The following is a 17,278-nucleotide window of genomic DNA, read 5'->3' as shown; positions in this document are numbered from 1 at the left end:
TGTTGCTAGTGAAAAGTAGATTATATTGCTTTCATAAGTACATTGAAATACCATAAACATTTTTTTCTCTTGATTACAAAAAAAAAATGAATCATTTTTACAAGTATTGTCAGAAGATTTAGTACTTTTACAAAAAAAGAGTTTTCCGCATGCTCCCTTGTCCTGCTGTCTCTCTTCTGATGTATGCCATCAAAAGGTACCCCTGAAGGTTTTCTGGTTTTAGTGGTATTGTACTTTGGTAGCCAGTCTCTGACTTCCATTATCAAAAAGAAATCTTCCCTGAGCCTAGGTTGGAGGACTGCTCTTTGTAAGGGCACAGTTGAACCTTCTTCAGTGTTTGTCATTTCTGGCACAGAATGAACTCAGAAGATCTTGACCTTGGTATCTCAAGTGAGGGCTGAGAGAGAAGGGTCCAGGCCCAGACATCTGTACTCCATTTGGACTTAATGGAAGCCATGATCTTCTCAGTTGATGGTGAGATGTTAGTGGATCCAGATTCAGTGAATAGTTATTCATCCTTTTCTTTTATTGGGATACTGTTGCCAGGCGCTGGAGTGGTGGACATTCCCCCTCAATCTCATTTGTTGGTCTTCCCTTCATGCAACAGAATTCACTGAACATTCTGACTACGGGTGCTTCACTGGCAAGGTGCCGAGCCTTTCGTGGTCCTCTCCATTTCAGGGTATCACGCCCCAATACATCCTGACAGCTAGTAATTTCTGTTGATATCCTGGAGAGAGGTGTAGGCATGGCACACTTCCTGAGCTGCTCCAAAATTTCTTTCCTGGATATTTCGATTCAGCAGCATTTTCTATTCAGAGTGTGGTCTTCTGCCTTGGAAATATAACTGTTTTCCACTTGGAAATAATGCAGTTTTCTACTGTTCTGCTCAGTTCAACAGGACAAAGGAGATGTGGATGACTTCTGTCCTTTATGGCAATGAAGATTTATGTATTCTTCTATTTCCCACCATTTGTGATTATGATCTTAATTTCAAAACATGGAGAAGAAAAAAAAACAAAGCTTATGCTTTTTGCCCCAGATGGCTGTGAAGTGTGTTGTTTCAGACTGTCATGGCTCTGGAAGTATATAAGATCATCTTGGTTCAAGTAAAACTAGTAAAGACCTCCACTGGGGTAGCGGTAGTTTCCATCTGAAGGTAGGAATGCTACTTTAGGTACTTTATTCCTGCTTGATATTCCATTAGGAGTTTTGGAGATGTTTTAAGCCACCAGGAGACTATCCACACAATTAATTTAATATGATAAGGCAGCATGGGACACCTCTTCCACTTATTCTTTTAGCTTGCAGACTGTTTTATCCTTTATCATATGGCTGATTTGGATTTCAGTTATTCCACAATAGTTAAGGTGCATGCATTTTATATTTCTGCCTGTTGTGACTTGTGAAAGGGAAGACCATACTGTTGCATGAACTAGTCAATCCACGTCTTTAAAGAATCCTTCTCCTCACTGAAACTTGAATTTTATGATTGACAGGCTTGCCTGTCCTCCATTTGATACGGCTAATGTGATTATTGTGATGTTCATTTCCTGGAAGACACTTTTTTTATCACCTTGGATTACAGGATCTTTTGAATTTGGCCTTTATGTTTACGGAATTGTGTGGATTTTCAAAAGGATCAGTTGTCCCTTAGACTAGACCTAATTTTCTCCTGAAAGTGGTGTTGAGTTTTCCAGGAACCACTCCATTCTTTTTTTTTTTTTTTTGGTCGGGGGGGGGTCAATCCTGGAAGGGGAGAAGCAGCCCTCCATATCTTCGACATGCATCATCACGTCAGATTTTATCTAAGGAATGTGCATGAGTTTAGGAAGATAAAAGTTCAGTTCCTTTCCATTTTCCTTTTAGGATGGAGGGGGCTTGCACTTCCTTAACTCATCACCTCCAATAGAGATCTGGAAGTTTGCACTGTAACTTCCAATGTGCAGAGCCTAATTTTTTGTATAGAAACAAATGATGTCCTTGCCTTTCAAACAAATGCTTATATCTCTAGAACCACAGGGGTTAGTAAAAAAGTGCAAATGGCAAATTTTTCAGCACAAACTATTTTATAATGCACTATTTAGGGTTCTAGGTCTTAAACTGGATTTTATAAGCCATAATGAACATAATAACTATTAAGTTTATAATTTTGAAAACTACTCTCAATATTTCTCAGCAACTGCACTAGACAGGGGTCAAATATCAATACAGTTGCGTTTGCCATTGTATAAGCTTTAAGATGAAATTTTTAAACATGTATGCCTCATGGTTTTGGAATTTTTAATGCAGACGTAAACAAGCAATATTTGATGCCTAGAGGCATTAGTAGGATGTAACTGCAGAAACACCTGGAGGCGTCACCTAACTGTAATGAGTTAGCAAACCCTTTCTAAGTCAGTTGGAACAGCATTGTGTTTTGTCTTCAGGCAGCTGCCTGTTGGAACATGTTACTTTTGAAAGCACTTCACTGGGGCATTGCTGCTTCCCTTGGTTGCTTCAAGAATGCCTCTGTATACCTTAACCGAGTACTGTTATTTGGAGCATGATTCCAAGAGCCAGGTGTCCTTTGGCACTTTATTATTACACGAGTCAGTCTTCTGAACATCCTTCTTTGAACCCTCTCTGACTGTATCCTTATGGGAGGTCTTTTGGGACTACTTGGGATGCCTCCCAGTGATCAGTCCACTGAGGAGAGCTTCTAGTATCAGATATAACATAGCTGTATTTTTAACACCTTTATTAAAGAATCACTTAGGACATAGACACATGCATTCATAGAAAAGAAAACAAACCATATTAACATTTTTCCAGCTACATACATTGTTTTCTTTCATTATAACAAACATATTTTAGTCCCACATTGCATAAGCTTTTCAATCCCTGCCTTCCCTTAAATGTCTGCCCTTCTGAACATTATTCTGCATGTATTGTTCCCACACTTTCCCATTTGTATGATGTGTGATTTACTCCTTCCCTTTTCTAAAGATCCCTCTTCAGTTCTTATATCTGTTTTACAGTGTTCAGTACTTCAGATATACTTGGTTTAGAATTTGTTTTCCATTTCCTGGTAGTTGCTTTTTGGCAGTCAACAATTGTACTTAACAGGACCTTACTTTTATAGGCAATTCAGATCCTGTGTCCCAGCTGAAAAAAAAAAAAATTCCTTAATTACAGCCATTTGCACCTCCATTTTGATCTGGGGGGAGAATGATCTTCCTCAGTAGGTATTAATTGCTCTCCTTTGGTTTTGTTGTGCTTGGAGGACCTCTCCATTCTGTAGCTGATATTGGCGACCCATATAAATCAAGCAAGAAATATTTCCTTTTGTATTTTTTTTTTTATTTATTGTTTGCTTTTTGCATTGCTGATTGTGATTGCTCAGTGAAAGAAAAAACTGACAGATGTATGAACTAAGTATATTCTCCTAGACTGGCACCTGATGTAATAGCTTGCACTGTCAGAAAGCATGCCTCTATGTGTGAGAGCTAGAGAGAAAAAATAATCTAGTTGGAGATTGCAGAGTGAAAATCCTTCACTGCTGAAGAAGACTGCAAGTGCATTTGCTGTTTACTTCCTTTGTATTAAGACCACTTATCTATACGTATGTTTTCAAAACACACGGCACCCTTTTGTCAGTCTTAAACAGAATAGGCTCAGAATCCATTTAACTGTATTCTTTTGGAAAAGTTTATGGGATTGGTGAAAGTGGATAAAGGGAATATTTTGCATGGAATTAGTCACACTTACGCACACACTTTTGTTCATCTTGTTCTGGTTCCTAAATATGGAGCTCATCAGATAGTTGAAAACCTTGGAGTAAGAAGAAATGTCTGCCATTAACATAATTCACGGTATCATAACTGTCTGACCATGATTTTGATCAGTCATTGTAAGTCATACTTCCGTGAAATGTATTTTGAGTGTGCATAAAATAGGTTACTGACTAGTGAGTAGTTCTCCCTTTCTGTTGTACATTGCAACTGAATTCAGATTTAATCCCTTAAATTACTTATTTATCTCAGAATAGTTTTAGTTGCCGTCAGTTTTTTTCACATTATTGTACACATGCATTGTGTTTCTAACCATTTTTCCTTTCCTCCACAGGAAATGCCAGTTCAATGCAGCAGCAAAGGCCATCTTTTATGAACTATTTTGATAAACAGGAACCGAAGACTAAATCAATTGAAAATTGTAATCAGAACTCACAAGAACCACTTCACATTGCCAAAAACATTTTTCCTGATAACTGGAAGGTTCCACAGGATGGTGACTTTGATTTTGTAAGTGCCGATTTTATTTTACAATGATGTTTGCTCTTTTGTTCTACACTTTTTTCAGTGTTTAGTGCTTCTGTCTGCACTCTAGTTACCCTACTAGTTTTTCCATGTAAGCAAAGATGTAACTAGTCATTTCAGGTTTGTATGCCGACAACCCACTGCTGCCCATCATATACTTTTTGGTTTGTGATGATATACAAGTACACATGGATAGTGGAGGTCATTAATCGAATAACTCAGCAGAGAGTTATTTTCCTGGATAACTCATTTGAACCCCTTCATCTGTGTTTTCCTTCTCCTTTGATGTAACCTAGTGGAATCTAAATCTACATGCCATTGGTATGCTAAGCATTTTGGGAAAAAGTTATGCCCTCTGCTGAATGGATTTGCATAGTTTATGCAAACTAACCAAATTGTCATACTCTACTTCAGGATGCACACCTTGCATGTCTTGTGTATCTTAGAATTCTAACCTGGTATATAGTGGTCTAAATGCATGTGTCTTGGGGATGACATATCCACAGTTAAGATCACAAGTCATTGTAGCATTTCAGTAGTATGCTTTTTTTATATTTTAATAACATGACGCACAAATGCACATTTCAAGCTGCACAACTATAGGAAGTTATGGATGTGCTGATGATGTAGAACTTTCACAGCTAATGGACATCCACCCATGCAAGGATGGGTTCGGGTTGGACCTTGCACTCTTCAGCAAGGATTGGGGGGGGGTAGTTAAAAGTGTGATTTTAAATAGTGACAGCAGCAGTGAGTTGTGTCTCCTTTGTTCCATAATGTTTGTGGTAGGGTGCACTTACCATTAAGGTCCAGGAATTTAGGAGTGAATATAGTGGTAAAATGAGGTGCACTGTAGAAGAAAGGAAGGTGATGGCAGATGCTTAGAAATTGTTGGTCTTTATTATAGTGGGATTACAAAAGGTGATATCAGATCTTCACCTCTTGATGAAGTTATGAGGAATTGATCAGTATTACTGATAATGGTGAAGTCAGTGGAATGTCTTTTGATGGAGAAACAGAATTGCATGGAATCTTGATGGTCATCATTAGATCACAGTTGCAGTAATCTAAGATATATGGGATGTAATTTGCCAAGGATCGGACATCTAGCCTGATTCCAAAGTTTTAGGGCACTTTTCACTCTTCGGAACATCTGTTGGAGGTCAAGAGTGAGCTGATAAAAAAAAGTACGCATGCGCCAAAATTCAAAATGTTACTGCCATTAAAGCTACCAGTAAGACTTGCTGTTTGCTGCATCTTCACAGAATTTGGCATTTATCAAGTGGGCAGATGAGTGCCTTGTTGTAGAATTCCTTCCTATTTTTGTGAGAAGATCATGCCTATTGCTTGATAATTTGTGTATGAAAAAGAGGAAGTGCTCAAGTGGTTGCCAGGCTCCTTCTAAAAATCACCATATGTCCCATCTTTTTGCTTGGGAGAGGACCTCTTCTTTACCTTAGAAGCAGGTGTAGTTCTTCACATTTTACACCTAGAAAATCAAAAGCTCAAGGGTTCAACTTATGGTAGTTTTCAGGGTTCCTCTTCCTTAGGTATTGTTTCTTTGGTCCCCAAGAAAAGAAAAGAAAATTTTATCGAAAGGCATCTATTTTCATTCCAGCACACTATATGCCTCATCCTTCAACAAATTACACATCTGAGCTGTTGGACCATCTGTCAGATTATTTCACATTTTCTAGTATTGCTTCTCATGAAGCTACTGAGAGCTGAGGCAAACATCCTCCAAGGCTGCTTATACTTCTGCTTCAGGTAGGTGAGAGCTACTCTTAAAGGGACTGGTTCAGGGGGCAGATGTCCGATAGGTACAAAGCCAGACTGAGGAATCGGACTCCTGGAAAGCAAACCATATTTTGAAATGCTCTTTTTCTATGGAGATGGTCAAGAAGAGGATAGATAAGCTGAAACATATGACAAAAAAAGATTGGGACTCTGATGTGCAAGAAGTGTGTTTGAATTATACCTCACAGGTTTTTACCCCAGGAAATGGGGAATCTGATTCAGAAGGAAATGTATCTATTGATTCCTCAGTGGGCAAATCTTCCTTTTCTAACACTATTGGCAGAATAAAGAACTTATTTTATTATGAACAGAAGGCAAGTTTTGGGAACCCTCAGAGATAGTAAAAAAATGTTTTGCTGGTGGATTCTGCACAGCCATTGGCTATTTCCCGTGTTTTAACATCTCTGGAAGATGCATTATTATACAGCCAGCAGTTCACCAGTTAGCCAGCCTCCAGCCCCCAGGAAATCTGACAAGTTTATAAAAGGTTCCTCAGTAGCACAAATTTCTCTTTAGAAACCCTAGGGTTGATCCTTTTGTTGTTTTCCTCTCAAAATCTACTAAGTATTTCATGGCTTCCAGTCCCATTCCACTGGATAGAAATTGTAGAACCTTTGACAGATTTGGAAAGAAGGTGTAAACTTTTACCATGTCAGCCTTCTGAATAGTTAACCGTCAGGCACTTATGTCAAAGCTTCTTCTAGATTCCTTTGACAATATGAAAACAATTGATGACCTGCTTTCCTTTAGAGAGCACAATATCTTTGAGCAGTCTACTTTTCTGCAGTATCACGAGTTACAAAGCATTCTCTTAGGTGCTCTTATGATACTGCTGATATAGTTTCCATAGTTGTGGTCACTGGGTTGGTTAAGCAGAGAGTTTTTCTTAATTATGCAGACATAATTTACCAGAGGGCATTAAGGCAGTAGTATTAAATTCACCTCTGGATAAAGACATTTTGTTTGGAGCTTCCTCTGATGATGTTTTCAGTAAATTTAATGAAAGGAAGAAATTAATACAAGGGGTTGCACAGATTTTATAATCTCCTATCCCAGAATGTCACAGAAATTCTCCTTCTACCCACGGCCTTTTTATAGAAAGCCCTTCAAACAGCTACAAGAGAAGTTAGGGAAACAAACCTTTAAAATGCAGGGGCTGGGCAGTTCTAAGAAATAAAAAAAAAGAAAAGGAGAGCATTCCGAAGCTCAAGTGCAGTCCAAAAAAGCCGATTGACTATGTCCCCAGTAATCTCCCCCAGCAACCCATAAGTGTTCCTCAAAACCTATATTTTCACCTCCCTCTCTGACAATAGATTACAATGGATTCATGGATCAGAACATACTGTAGCTATAGCTGGTAGTGGGACTATCATCTCCATTTCAATTGATTTATCGTTCTGATCTCCCTGTTTCCTTTCATACTGGATAACATGCTTTCTCAGTGAGTAATAGTTTGTCCTCCTAGATCAAAGAGAAAGAAGGTTTTATTCAAGGATATTTCTGATGCCAAAAGAGGGAACCTTGACATCTGTGTTGGACGTCTCCTTTCAAAACCTGCATATCAAAATTCCAAATCTACTTACAATTTCTGTTGCCTCTCATTTCTCATTTGATTTGTTTTAGTTACTCTAGACTTAAAAGATGTCTGTTGCCACATTCATTTTACAAAAATTTCAGACTTTTTGAAATATTTTCTGTGTCTGGTTCACATTTTCAGTTTTCTGCTTTACCCTTTGGGTTAACAACAGCTCCAAGAGTATTCACAAAGTGTCTGGCTCTACTAATAACTTACTGTAAGTAACAGCACAGGGCACATGTCCCTTATTTAGACAATCACTTAATTTTTGCAGATTCTTTTTTAGGGTATCAATCTTTTTCACAAACTGAAATTAAATGTAGAAAAGTCATCTCGTATTCCATTTCACAGGAAAGTATTCCTCGACTGTGTCCTTCCTACATGTATCTTTCATGACAGCCTTCCTAAGGACAGAATAGATTTTTACAAGGAACAATTCCTGATATTTTTTTCTCTTCAGGATCATACAACAGCCAGGTGCTATCTCTGTGTATGTAGGGTTTATGACATCTGCAATTCTCATGGTTCCCCCAGCCAGGCTGCATATGAGAAAAATGAATTGATTCCTCAAATCTGTCTGGGTTCAGCACCAGCATCCTCTTTCTTTCCATTTTATTAAAAAATGAGCTACAGTGGTGTCATCCAGTCATACCTCTGAACCTCTTAAAGCAAGAAATCTGGACAAAGCCATAAATAAAAGAGGGACAAAGGCCTAAAAATAGGGACTTTTTTTTAAGTATTACTCTTACAAGCTTAGAAGGTTGATAGAATAATAGGTTTTACATTAGCATGAATTTTCTGAATTTTATGAAGTCTGAAACGCAAATGTCTGTCATTATTTTCTAACTTCAATCTTTAATGATTTGCCACTTATTTGTCAGAAAACCACAATTTTATTAAATTGGACTAAAATTATAAGGCAAAAATCCGGATATTTTGTGAAAATCTGTACTGTTGAGAGGTATGCATCCAATCCAGGTCTCCCATCCTGACCCCCTTCTCAGTCTGTAACAACAACTGATTCAGTTTTTGCATGGGGAGCTGTTTCATAGGAGTAAAAGCACAGGGTCTGTGGAACCATTGGGGCAAAAAGAAACACACAAACATAAAGAAAGTGATTGCATTAATAAATGCTCTCAAATTCCTGAACCATCTTTCAATTCCAGGTCTTTGTTAGTGATTAGAGACAGTACATTAGTATGTGGTGCATAAACAGGGGATAACCAGATCTTTACCCCCTTTGCAAATTAACAATGTTAGCCTGGGAACTAGATCTGCAGTTTAGTCCATCCCTACAAGCTGCTAACATTCCATCCAAGCAGAATTTTGTGACAGACAAGATGAGCAGGACTAGAATGCTCACCCAGGAATGGAAAATTCCCTCAGGGGTCTTCCAGGAGATGATCCACTTATCGGGAACTCGCCAAGTAGATCTGTTTGCCTGCTTTCACAACATACAGTGAAAGAAGTTCTGAAATAGGACTCCTTGCAAAAAGGCCTTAAAGACAGATGCATTTTCTTTCCCATGGGCAGGAATGTTCTGTATGCCTTTCCACTCTTATTTTGATATGCAGAGTTCTTTTATAGATCCTAAATTACTGTCCAAAAATTGTACTTGTAATTCTCTTATGGATCAGGTAACAGAGATTCTCCTTCCTTTTGAAAGTGGCCAAGGGCAATTACCACAAGCTTCCTCATGGGATGGACTTGCATAAGAGCGCTGTGATTCACCCCAATCTTCCAATTTTTCAATTCACAGCATGGATGATAGAATTCTAATAACTTTCAGTGACCATTTTATTCAAAGGGCATGCAGCAGGTATTAAAGGAAGCTAAGAAATGTACAGGTAGATAACTGTATATGACTAAGCTGAAGAGATTTTTTTCAGCCATATCAAAGAATGAACAATAATCCTTTGAAGGCTCTGCAATAATTGTGTGAGTTAATAACCATTTTTCTTACTCTTCTGTTGAGTTATCTTTTGGCTATTTTTGATTGTCTACCTATGGGTCCCTCCCTTTTCTTTATCTCAAGTCAAACCATTTTTGAAAGTGGTATTACTCGTGCATCCATCTATGAGACAGATCAATCCTCCTTGGGATGTCAGCTTTGTACTAGAAAATCATACACTTTTCTCTTTTTAACCAGCTCATGAGGCTGGCTTTAATTTCTTAACGTGGAAACCAGAGTTACTTATTGCTCTGACATCAGCCAGAAGGGTATCTGAGTTGCACTGATTTGCCAGCAGTTAAACTCAGTCCAAGCTTACCATTCATAAAGATAAGGTATTATTGAGAACTACCCTTTCAATTATGCCTAAAGTGGTTTCACAGTTAACTTTGAATCAATCTATTCATCTCCCGGTATTCTTTACTGAAACAAAAAATAAGGAAAAGGAAATTAGGCATATTCTGGATCTCCACAGACATTTTAGAATACTGCATTGGTCCAAATGGAGAGATGAAAGGAGTCCGAATGGAGAGATGAAAAGTCAGCAAACAAAGGAGAGTAGTAGTGCTGAAATTGATTCATCCTCAAATCTTGGTGAGTACCTTTGCGAGGTGAACCCTGTTCTCACAAAATCTCGCCAAGTCAACACTGATATATAGACTGCATTTATATACCATATATCATGGACAGAAGTAGGTCAAAAATTAACAGAGAGAGCTAGATGCACAAGACCCAGGATAAAAAAGTGCTCAATCCTGGTAGGCGTACTGGTGCCAGGACTGGAAAAAATGACAGTGTAGAATCCTCAAAATATGGAAACATTCCTACAATGGGACCAGGCCAGGCCCAGGGGGAGGATGGCCCTCCTGTTGTAGAAGGAAGTAGTGGTCCACAAAAATCACAAAAACTGATCGGCTGAAGAAGAGCCATAAAGACAATAGAGTGGACTACTGAGGATAAGAAAGAAATCATGTATTGCTACTATTATGCAAAAAAACCAGAATTTCCAGACACAAGATATACAAAATGACTGAGAGAGAAATTAGAGGAAAGAAAAATACTTCCCAAGAAAAACTCTCAGAAGCTTCAAATGAAAATTTCCATTCATTAATACAACAGATTTATGAAAAACAATGTATAGATCAATAAACTTTGATCTGTTTTTAAAAAGAAGCATCTGAGAAAGTGAAGAAATATAAACAACAAAACATAGAGATATTTGACAATTGTATTTAGATGTGTTACCAATCCATGTAACCCCATACGAATTGCAGGAGTCATTACTGGGCACATAGTGGGTGCTGCGAAGAGCACTTTTGGCTGACATCAAAGATTGCAACAGTACTAATTTCATGAACCTCAATTGTACTTTGTCTTAGGAATGGGGTCCATTCCTGTCATAGTATTAGAAACCCAAAAAGATTTGAAGAAACAGAGAGTAAGAAAAGGACTTCAAAAACTACGACTAATTGTTCATTTCTTATGAAGGTAACAAAAAAGGACAATCTGTGTCAAAACAGAGTATTTTGAAATAGCTGTCTCATGCCATTTTGTTTTGCTATTCTTGCCATGATAAGTAACTTCCAGGCAAGATTATAGTCCATTCTAAAAGGTCTTCAGTGTCTTTTTGGAAAAGGGTGGACTCTAGAACCATTCTAGAGAGAGTAACTTTGTCTTTTATACATACTTCCACCAATCACTACAAAATTGACAGTTTCTGTAGAGCTAGGACAGGGTTTACTAGAAGTATTCTCAAGTGGTTCTTTGATTCTGATCAGTCTTCCTCCACCCTTTGTATCAAAACTTTGGTATTTGTCCCATATAGGTTAAGCTACTTCAGCAGTGATATAATGATGAATGTAGTACCGTTGTGTACAGTACAATAAATGTTCATATAGGTCACTGTTGCAGCACAATTGCTCTTGTTCCCTCCCTTCTCTTGTTTTATGCCAGGATAGGGGTCCCTATCTTTCCTTCTTCTAGTACATTTTTTTCTTTGTGGGGCTCTAACCTCCCTTGTTCCTTTGGCAAGAAAGTTCTGATTTTTGGTATTATGTCTGCTTTTTTTACCAGTTCACCCTTGGACTCCAACAGTCATATGGGTGTGTGAAAGATACCCTAAGACTTAGGAAGCTGTCTGGAAGCCCAGTCCTTGACACAGGGTATGTCCCATGTAGCTTAGGCTACTGCAGCAGTGATCTAATCTGATGTTTTCTTTTTCCATCAAATTCAACCTTTGGGTTATTGGATCCAATCTTGGCACCTTTGGAAGCTATGGAGCCAAGGCTCTGACTCCTCTTCTACACATAATCAGTCTGTTCTACCAAGTACCCCTACACATAATTACTCTGTTCTACCAAATACCTCCAATCTCATTTTCCATCTATTATAGGAGGTCATATTTTCAAGGATTCTGATATTTCTTCTATTAGATAAATACTCTTTCTTTTTGGTCCCCCTATCTATAGGCAGTTACCTTTGCTTTTTACCTTTATTCTGCCCTTTTTAGATCTACATGAATACATGTATATAAAACATCTTGCTATTTTCTATACTTCTCTTTCTGTACATAGTTTTTCTTTTGCTAGTTATCATTCTCTGTCCATTTTTGCTATTTCAGATGTTTTTTTTGTGATATAAAGTTTGCTTTTCCCCTTTAAACTCCCTTGCCATTATTATGGCAGACAAGCTTCAGGGGTTTAAAAAGGGTATGGCCTGTGGACATAAGATAGCCTTATAGGACCCACACTTCCATTGCGTTTGTTGTAGATACAAACTGTGAGGCTTGCTCTTCCTTTGGTTCTAGAGCCATCCAAGGATGTAGAGACATTTTCCAGGTAAGACCATGGAAAAATTAAAACAAAAAGAAAGAAAAATCCAAAGAGAAGGAGCGTGACAAGTCTGAGAAGAGGTCAGAGAAATCAAGAAGACAGTCTCTGGTCCTGTTAAGAATCTTCGAGTCTGGCACCAAAGTTATCTTGTAAGTTGGATCCAACCCCACCTCAGATTTGATTATCTATGCATCATCCTCATTTTTCACCAGACCCTGCGAGTCCTTGGCTGTATTATCTTTTCCTTCAAGAGAAGTGTTCATCTAGACCACATCAGTGGCATAATCCTTCAGGTCCGTTCGGTCATCGAGGAGCCTTACTGAAGCTGATGTTGACAGGATGATGCAGAGATTCCTTCAGATGCAAATTCAGCTAGGGGTTATTCTGGCTTCAGTCACACTGGACATCGTAAGAACAGCTACAACAACCCCTCCACTAATTTCTCGTATCCCATTCCACCCTTTGGATCCAAGGTCACAAGTAGCATCCACATCAGAGCAGACAGTCCTATTGACTTTGACTCCAGCAATGTACCTTACTCTCTCAGATCCAATGCCTTCTGATTGGGAAGAGTCTCTGAGCTTGAAGCACCTGTGTTTGTGCTTGAAGCACAGAGCCAATAACATTTTCAGAGCAGTCTCCTTCACTTTATGTCCTGGGCTAGATAGCCCGACTTCAATGTCGGTTTCATATCCAGGGTGAGTCAAGTCAGGGAAGGCTCTTACTATATCTTCTCATGATGGGGTGGGAGTCTCTTCAGACCTGATCACTGCCTTAACATTTGAGGCTTTTGAAAGAGTTCTGGCAAGGTCAAAAGAAGAACTGCTTTCCATATGATCAGCTCTATCCCATCCTCTTTTGGATATTGCATCTGACTCCACACTTCCTCATCAACAGTGACAGTCAGTTTTCTTTAGCCTTTGGTTTCTCAACTTGTGATTGCTCCATCTGATCCCTCTCCAGAAGCCCATTTATGGTAGGGTTCTAGGAAAAAAGACACGTAAAAGGAAACCTTTAGATTCTTCTCTGGATCAGTCACTGAAGACACTGACTTGGATGACAAGGATGGGTCCCCAAGATCCTGTCTGAAGGATGTCACCTTTGGTGACATTTTGGAATTGATGAAGCAGTCGGAGGTGGGTTGGTACATGGATATGCCTTCCCCTGAAGAGTCTGTGTTCCTTAAGGCTTTTGGAGCTGACTGTTCTACCTCTTGGGTGGTACCACCTGCTTGATGCACTCACAGACCCTTTAGCTCAGTGCGCATGGAAGGAGCATAACACAGTGGATCTAATCCCCAAAAGTCTGATAAAATTATAGTTCCACCTGAAGTAAGAGTACACTCCAGCAAGGTCTCCCAGTAGACTGTAGCGGCAGCTGCAAAAAAAAGTTCTGTGAGGACAATGCATCTGTTCATCCGCCTAATAGAGAATCTAGAGTGCTGGACAGATTTGGAAAATGGACATATGATTCAGTGACTTTCATACTCAGAGCCCTGAACTACCTGGTTGACATGACCCATTTCCAGAGGGACCTGACAAAGGAACTTACCAAGTCCCTCTTGGGTAGCCTACTAACAGACATCCTAAAAACAGTGGACTCCCAGTTGTCTACCTTACAGTCAGTGTCCAATGTATCCATGTGTCTGCTTTCTAATGCGGCTGATGGTACAGCTAGAGCAGTAGATACCAGCATAGCCATCCGTCAGCACACCTGGATGCAACTATGTGACTTTGTGGAAGACTTCAAGATGTCCTTCGTTAACTTTCCTTTTGATGGCTCCACACTCTTTAGGCCAAAAATTTAAAAAAAAGAAAACTCTCACAGGAATGAATAAGATGCTAAGACCCTTTTTGCTATTAAAATTCAGTTCTCTACTCCTTAGAGGATGTTCTCCAGGAATGAGAGAGGTGGTAAGAAAATATGCTTCAGAAAATCTAAAGGGTTCAACCAGGATGCTCCTGCAGACAGGTCCTCCTGCAGCAGAGAGGAGAAAATTTTCAATGAAAGTCACCCTAGAAGCAGGGATGGACCACAAAATCAAGGGTTTCACCATCCTTTTTGCAAGAAATCCTTTCATCAGTACTACCTCACTCTGGAGACAGTCAGGGGGCGCATATCCTGGTACCCTCATAGGTTCGTACATAATATACTAGGCTCTCACTAGACCCATTATAATCCTAGACACACAACTCAATCCAGTTTCATCCTCTGGTAAACATGTGCATCTTAATTGGGCAGTGGGTATGATTGTTAGGAGGTGGGTGTTAGTAGGTTGTTAAAAAGTTATATTTGAAAGATGTTAGTTAGGGAATATTTACTGTTGGCCTTTGTCTGTAAGAGATGTGGGAGCCAGCCTGGGGATGAATTTGCAAGTTTCCATCCAGTGGTCAAGGTTACGTTTGAATAGTGTTAGTGATGGACTCTGCTTCACATGGAGGGGAAGCCTATTCCAGAGCATGGGGACCCTTTGATTCACATATCTGTCTCTCCAGCATGTTTTGTTTATATCACAAGCAAAGTTCAAATCCCTGGATCTAGCGTTTCTGGAGCTTCTTGCTGTATGGATGTGCAAAAGCTCCATCAGGGTTGCATCTAAGGAGGCTTTATATGCCAAGCACAGATCACTGCTCAGCAACCTGTAGAAGACCGAGTATAGCGACAGGGCTGTGAAGCGTTCTGTACAGGACAGTGTGTTACTACCATGAATTCTGTTGGTGAGGAATCTCTTTGGGCATTCCAGCTGTTGCATATGCCTAGCACATTTCAAAGTGGACATTGTACTTATTGATGGGTCTGATAAGTAACAAGTAGACTGGCAATATAACTTTCTTGGAACTGGATGTCATATCCTTACTTATATGTTGGGTAACATAGAACGAGTTTCTTACTACCTTGGCTATGTGTCGATCAAAGGCCAAATAACTATCTACATATATTCCCAGATCTCAAACTACTATATCAACTCTTAGTGGTATCTTGTAAATAGTCATTTGCCTGGGTAGACATTTTCCCAAAAGGCACTATAATGCATTTCTTTGCAGTGAGTTTTAATCTGTGGCTTTGGCACCAGTCATTTGTCTGTGTTAGACCGTCTTGCAGGATGTTAGTGTCATGGGGGGGGGGTTTATGATGGCTCCCAGTTTGCAGCTGTCTGCAAACTTTGTGAGTCAGAGTCTCTTGACGTTAGCCTTGTCCTCTGAGAAGTAGACGCCAAAGAAGAGTGAGCCCAGCATGGATCCATGTAGTACTCCACTGCTGACCTGCCTCGTGGCAGACACGGTGTTATCAATCCAGACTTCTTGGGTCCTAACTGTGAACCAAATGCCAATCTAGTGAGTTGTGTAAGGATTTATGTCAAGTTCAGTGAGTTTGTCCACAAAACGGGTATTGTATTGTATTGAATGCATTAGCCAGGTCTAGGTAGGCAGTATGCACAGTTTTCCCTTCATCTGTTGCCTTGGTTACTTTCTCAAAGATGTCACCCAGGTTAAGTATGTATGACCTTCCTTTGACAAAACCAAAGTGGGATGGGACCAGTGTCTATAGGTTGCTAGTGTCTTTGTAGATCACTTCCATGACATTTAATTTCATGTCTTTGCATATTAGATCAGTCAGGCTAATGGGTCTGTAGTTTCTTGGGTCGGTAGATGGTCCACCCTTGCGAATGGAGATAACTGTTGCCATCCTCCATTCACTTGGTATATAACCTGTTTTGAGGCTGCAGTTGAAAAGCAACTCGGATGGTCCTGATAGGTCATGTTTCAGACTATTTAGAAGGTAACCTGGGATATTGGCGGGCCACACTGAGGTTGTGTTTTTAGGCTTAGTGAATCCTGCTATGACCTGCTCCTTGCTGATAGTTGGGGGGAGGAGGTTATGCTGCTAGGGATTTCACAAGGGGTGCCGGGAGAGTGGTGGGTAAAGTTTGAGCTGAATTTGGGGGCCAGCAGATTTACTATGTCATTGTGGTCTCTGAAGGTGGTGTCATTTACTACCAGTTCAGCACATTGTTGCATGTTACATTTGAGGTTTCAGACATAGCTGTAGAAGGTCTTGTGGTTGTCTTCAGGCTGAGAAGCTATCTTGACCTTGTAATTGGCCTTGTTGGATTTAATTAGTCCTCCTGATTTCCTGTTTAGTTTTATTAGTGAGCTCTTGCCATTATGAGAATTGCTATTTCTGACTTTGACCATGACTTTTTTCCTTTTGTAATGCACTGTATTAAGATTAAGATTCCACCAGTTTGGTCTGTTTTTTGGGCTTACTTTTGGTAGGTTCAGCAGCCATCTACATGTTAGCACAGTATTTCTGTGTATAATTCTGCATAAGCTATTGTGATCTCTGGGTTGAGCAGGGCATTGAATTTTGACAAGCTGTTGCTTAATAGGATGTAGTTCCCTTTAGAATAGCTTTTAACTGTAACAGGTTTTACTAGGTTTTACAAGTTGATTTTTATTTTGAATGAGACAGCTTTGTGATCCAATCTCACCAGTGAAGACGTGACACGGGGTGCAGTGCTCTACTATATTGTGGAGATCAGGGTCCAGTATGTTTGAATCTCTGGTTGAAGTATGCACTAACTGATCAAGGGCATTTATGTTAATAACATCTGGAAAATGTTGTGCCAGCAAGTTGAAGGAAGTTTGTTTCCCAGTCTGTAGAGAGTTGTTGAAGTCTCCCATGAATAGAGTGGTTGGATGGATGGAGAGTGCCTCCAATAGGTCTTGGGTAAGAGTTTTGGGATTCTTGACACGTAGATGGTGACCTAAAGTTTACTAAGATATGGTAAAGGAATCTAAGGTGATTTTTGTTTATTTTATTT

At 39.5% G+C, this 17,278-nt stretch overlaps 1 protein-coding gene across 1 annotated transcript in view; it reads left to right on the top strand.

The window, feature by feature from the left end:
* STK3 (serine/threonine kinase 3) overlaps nucleotides 1–17,278 on the top strand; it is a 3,088,627-nt gene that overhangs the window by 2,524,684 nt on the left and 546,665 nt on the right. The window contains exon 10 of the mRNA XM_044065641.1: nucleotides 4,108–4,283. Within this exon, the coding sequence (XP_043921576.1) occupies nucleotides 4,108–4,283 (176 nt within the window). The remainder of the gene's footprint in view (nucleotides 1–4,107; nucleotides 4,284–17,278) is intronic.

The sequence above is a fragment of the Protopterus annectens genome, chromosome 3.part0, assembly GCF_019279795.1.
Source record: "Protopterus annectens isolate FY-2018-M chromosome 3.part0, PAN1.0, whole genome shotgun sequence".
Taxonomy (NCBI): Eukaryota; Metazoa; Chordata; order Ceratodontiformes; family Protopteridae; genus Protopterus; species Protopterus annectens.
This window is presented reverse-complemented; position numbering and strand designations above follow the sequence as displayed.